This window comes from Gavialis gangeticus, unplaced genomic scaffold, assembly GCF_001723915.1.
Source record: "Gavialis gangeticus isolate Ggan-Ray unplaced genomic scaffold, GavGan_comp1, whole genome shotgun sequence".
In the NCBI taxonomy this organism is placed as follows: Eukaryota; Metazoa; Chordata; order Crocodylia; family Gavialidae; genus Gavialis; species Gavialis gangeticus.
The window spans coordinates 10,785,369-10,790,220 of record NW_017728993.1 but is presented as its reverse complement, the minus strand read 5'-3'; the positions used below and the strand labels follow the sequence as shown (position 1 = coordinate 10,790,220).

At 51.0% G+C, this 4,852-nt stretch overlaps 1 protein-coding gene across 1 annotated transcript in view; it reads right to left on the bottom strand.

The window, feature by feature from the left end:
• Positions 1 to 1,070: 1,070 nt before the first annotated feature.
• LOC109305297 (cytochrome P450 2J2) overlaps positions 1,071 to 4,852 on the bottom strand; it is a 15,269-nt gene continuing 11,487 nt past the window's right edge. The window contains 4 exon segments of the mRNA XM_019528295.1: positions 1,071 to 1,402; positions 1,405 to 1,452; positions 2,699 to 2,831; positions 3,991 to 4,178. Coding sequence (XP_019383840.1) covers positions 1,278 to 1,402; positions 1,405 to 1,452; positions 2,699 to 2,831; positions 3,991 to 4,178 — 494 coding nt within the window. The 3' untranslated portion in view covers positions 1,071 to 1,277.

Here is a 4,852-nt window from a genome sequence, read left to right as displayed (position 1 = left end):
CAGGGTTTCCCAACAAGGAAGAGTACCGGATCTGTCCATGGACTCCTGAGTACACACCACCTCCCAAAGGAAGGGCAACCTAAAGAAAGGACCGTTGTATTCAGGATGTTTTTCTGTGCAATTCAGGCTCTCTTGTGCTTTGCCTGTTCAGTAAGACAATGGTGTTTTCTGAACCCATGTGCAAAGCCTGCATTCGTGTCAAAATGCTCATTCTTGACTACTGAAGAAAGAGGCAAAATGTGTCAATCAGAAATCTCCCACTTCTGGGGTGGGTGGAGGTGTATTCAAGCTCTGTAGGAATCGGGCACTGGCACAAACAAGCAACAGAAAAGAGTTTAAGCCAGAGCAGTGGCTGGACTCTTGTTCAGACTCTAGATGCTTAAAGCACACAGAAGACTTGGCGGCTGCACCCTCTCATAGCAATTGGGAAAGTTGTGTTGGGCCAGGTCTGTCACTTGCCCTTCGTTGTGAGCATTGAGGATTTGCTCAGACACCAGACAAAAAACAGCATGGGAGAAAGGGTTATTTCTTCACAGTGAGATGGGGAAGGGCATCTTCTGCTTCTTCCTCTGCTTTGGTAGCTTGTCGTGCAGTGGCTGCTTGGCCATGTGTACTCGGTGCTTTATTTGCCCCAGTGTGCTGGAGTATGAAGGGCAGCAGTTAAATATTGTATAGGAGGCGCAGGGGTTTTCAACCTTTTTCATAAGTAGAGCCCCAGCAGCTGAACGCAGAGTGGCAGCAGTGCGGGGTGGTGGGTGGTGGCAGGCTTCCCCCCCGTCCGGCTGGCCAGGCAGTGCTTGTGTGGCTCGCAGAGGGATGCTGCTGCCCTTGTCCCCCCAACCCCCTTGGCCCTGCTCCTGGGAGCCGGCAGTGCAGGGTGATGGGTGGCAGCACTCTGTCCCCACCTGCAGCCCCGGAGGCCTTCCCAAGTACCCCAGGGGGTACGCATACCCCCAGTTGACACCCCCTGCTCTAATGCACCCCTGGCTTCTGGCCTGGGCCAATGCAGACATGTGGCTGCATTTCCGCAATCAAAAGTGAATGTCTGTTCACTTGCTTATCATTTCAATTTACACAATTTAGACTAACCTGCCAGGATTAAATTAATTGAGCCTCAGGCTTTTTGACTGTACATAGCCCAAACAAGCTATTGCCCTTTTGTGATGCCTCTAATACAGAGAAGACAGGGGCAATTGGGGACCTGTGCATGGGGCTCGCAGCACCATCTACAGCAATTCTGAGAAATGAGGTCATGGCAAAATTTTTCCCACCTCTCCCTAGCAAGGTAGGGCACAGATTTTGTAGGGCTGAGGCTTCGTGGTGAGTCCTATTCTGAACTGGAGGTTGAGCTTCACATCCTTTGGAGCCTGGAACGTGAACCTCTGAAAAAGGGCAGTGAAGACAGGAACAGCTCCGCTCTAGCCAGCTGCTCTCCCAGGCAAACCCTTTTCCCTAAAATGACAGCAACATTTGGGTGCATCAGCCAAAGGATGGTGTTAGAAAGTGACATTGGGTTTCATGACAAATGAGGCTTTAACTTTCCTCAGCAGAGTAAGCGTTTCTTTTATTTCATGACCACAAAGGCTAGGAGATGGTGTTTACCACCAGCTTCTCTTTTGCTAGCTTAGTACTAAATTTTCCCAGCAGACCCTGGATAAGCTTGTCCACAGTGGGACACTGTCTGTCCCACTGCCATCTCGCCCTCTTTTTCGTTCAATGAAAATCCAGTGCAAAAAAACCAAATGAGCGGAGTTGAGGGGGAGGGTGGGGACAGGCCAGAAGCCAGAGCCGCATCCTGTGACCACTTCCATGAACCAGACTGCCTCGAGCATGTACCTCTCCTGGTGCCACCTGTCTTCTTCTCTTGACTGCCAGACTTAACAGGAGGAGGAGGAGAGGCTGCTCAGTGCAGGTCCGAGTCTCCAGTCTGGTAGCGGGGGCACTTTGCTAGCAAGTGGGCGAATCGGTTCCAACCCCTGCAGGGTGAGTCTTGTCTTCAGGCCCCAGTGGAGCAGGATCTGCTTATCCACTTATTCAGTGACTATCACATGCCAAAAAAGGTAGTGGTTGCAGGGGTGGTGGAGGGTCCCAAACCAAAACCCGGAGCATTCTCCTTTTCCGGACTGAGCCCATGCACTGAGCCACACTCCCTTCAGCACATGCTCTTCCAGACCCCACAGACTATTCCCAGTACACCAATTTGAACAAAAGGGGTAGAGGTGGCTCCTTGCTGTTCCTATTCTCTATTGGGGGGGTTCAGAGCATTTTACTGGGGAGTGGGAGATACGGGGTCAAGTCCCTCTGGGCCTTCTACCATATTTATCGGGATGTACACGCAGCACTCTGTGCTCTGGCAGACTGGCTGCAGGACACAGCTCCCAAGTATTTAAGGCAACACTTTGGAGCAGGACCCAGGCTGATGTGTCCTCCCTCATCCCTACCCCTGGTGCTTAGCTGGTCTCCTGCTTCTGACATTGGCTCACCTTTTGGCCCTCAACCATAATCACGAGGCCAAGCTGGCTTCACTTTGGTCCATTATAAGGCAACATGCACCTCAGTCCCAGGACCCAAGCCTTGGCCATGATTTCCATTGCTGATCTTTCCTTTTTTCCATGACACCTTACAGAAGTGCTCTGGCCAAAACCAAAACCCAGAGGCCCAAGCCTGATGCTAATGAAAAGAATCGAGTATGTCCCACCTGCCGAGAAGGGCAGGAAAGCTTCCCTCTTGAACTGTCCATCCTTCAGAAAGTGCTCAGGGTTAAAGGCGTTGGGAGTTTCCCACTCATTCTTGTTGTACAGCACTGACACGTTGCAGATCAGACTGGTACCCTGAGAAGAGAGTAAGAAGGACTTTAAAAAAAAAAAAACCCCAATCTTTGTTTCCACTTTAAATGTGACTTGCAAAGAGAGGGAAAAAGAGAAGCTGGATCAAGCTTCTCTTTTTCAGCTTGTATGACGTATGAAGCGGGGTGTTTTCTAGACAGGACATTTATTCTTCCTCTTTCATTTATTTATAATCTTATAAGGTGACTGGAGCAATGCACGGGTCACACTGACTGACAAAACTCCGGTCGCTGGCTGAGCTCCAGCATGAAGTTATTCCTCAGTGGACATGTCTACATGTGTCATTAGTACGCAGCAACAAACTGTGGAGCTTATTGCTCCTGGGATGCTCCTGAGCGCACGGTTTACATATGCGCCCAGACCGCAGCACACTGAGCCAGGTTGCAGCAGACCCAGCTGGCAGGGGCTCAGGGGGTCCTCCTGCCTGCCCAGGGCTGCTGGGACCCGGCTCAACATGCTGTAGAGGAGCTGGCTGGGGCACGAGGGTGCTTCAGCCCGGGGCTGGTTGGCAGGCAGCCCCCACACTGAAACACCCTTGTGCCGCAGCCAGCCCCAGTCACTGTCTACATGTGCACTGCTGCACATGAAAAAACTCTGCAGCAGGATAGTACTTGTATTTACAAGTCCCGCTGTGCCATGGAGTTTATTAGTTGCGTGCACCCTAATAGGAGCACACATGTAGACGCCGAGATGTTTACTGTGCAGTAAATTAGATCTGCAGTAAACGTCTCGTGTAGATGCACCCAGATATGAGCTCAAGACCACTGAGACAGGGTTCTGCACTTGACGAAGCATCAGTCAAAAAAGGGTGGGGGGGAGGACAAGACGAATCTGCCCAGCTAACTAACTAAAATGGCTGGGGTAGGAACTCCAGCCTGCTCCCTGCCATGAGGAGCAGCTCCTGACTGGCAGGCTGGATGGGGGTCAGTGAGAAACGCTGCTGGAGAGGAAGTATCCCTCTGGGAATTTCACTTTATATTACTAAGGACTCTGGACCTGGGTTAAGTGGGTTCAGCTTCTGAATCACACCCTGCTTGCCCCAACATGTGAAGGTGACTAGCTGCATAGCTCTGATTTTCTCTCCTCTTTATTAATTTCCTCAACCCAGATAAAGGAAGTCAGACTACGGTGCCTTCCAGATTACCTTGCGCAGATGGACTCCAGCCAGCGTTGTGTCCCTGGTTGTCAGTCGGGGAACATTTAAAGGTACAATGTTGCCCATCCTTTGAATTTCCTGCACAGCTGCGGTGGTGTATTGCATATTGTCTCTGTCGTCCATGGCTGGCTGCTGGGACTGGCCAATCGCTGTGTTGATCTCTGCTTGCACTCTCTCTGCAGAAAAAGCAGAGTTGAACGTCAGTGCAAAAACAAGCATACTCTCGAAACAACAGGCGTAGAGCGTCAGAAGTTGGAGCTCTAAGATTCAACCTCAGAGATCAGGTTCGACATCTGAACATCAAACTATGTAAGATGTACACCTGCAAAGAGGGCTGTATTTCACTGGCTGGAGGAGAGGAATATATAAGGAAGAGTTAATTGCCCGTGAGGCTGCGGCAGCATTGGAAGGAGAAAAAAAGCCTGTTCCCAAACCATGAAAATCCCAATAGCATAACAAGGGTGGGACAGCAGGGGCAATTACTTGGGAGGCAGATGAATAGTAGCTGCCACCACAGCAGCCAAGTCACACTGGCAGCATGGCGCCACCCAGAAGTCACTGCTGCGCCCATAAACCCTGCTACCCTGGATGCCAGGCCACCTTGTTATGCCTCTGGACAATCCCGCTGCTGACCTGTGGCATCAGCATCCACTGACACAACCAGCTGACCGAGCAAGGACATAACCCAGTGGAGGGAACACTAAGTTGGGACTAGGGAGACCTGGGTTTTATTTCAGGCCCTGTTTCTGGCTTTCTGGGTGACTTCATGGGTAAGTCACATTTTTCCTCATGCCTCAGTTTTTCCCACCTGTAAAATGGAGCTAATTCTCTTCCCCCCCCCCCCCAAACA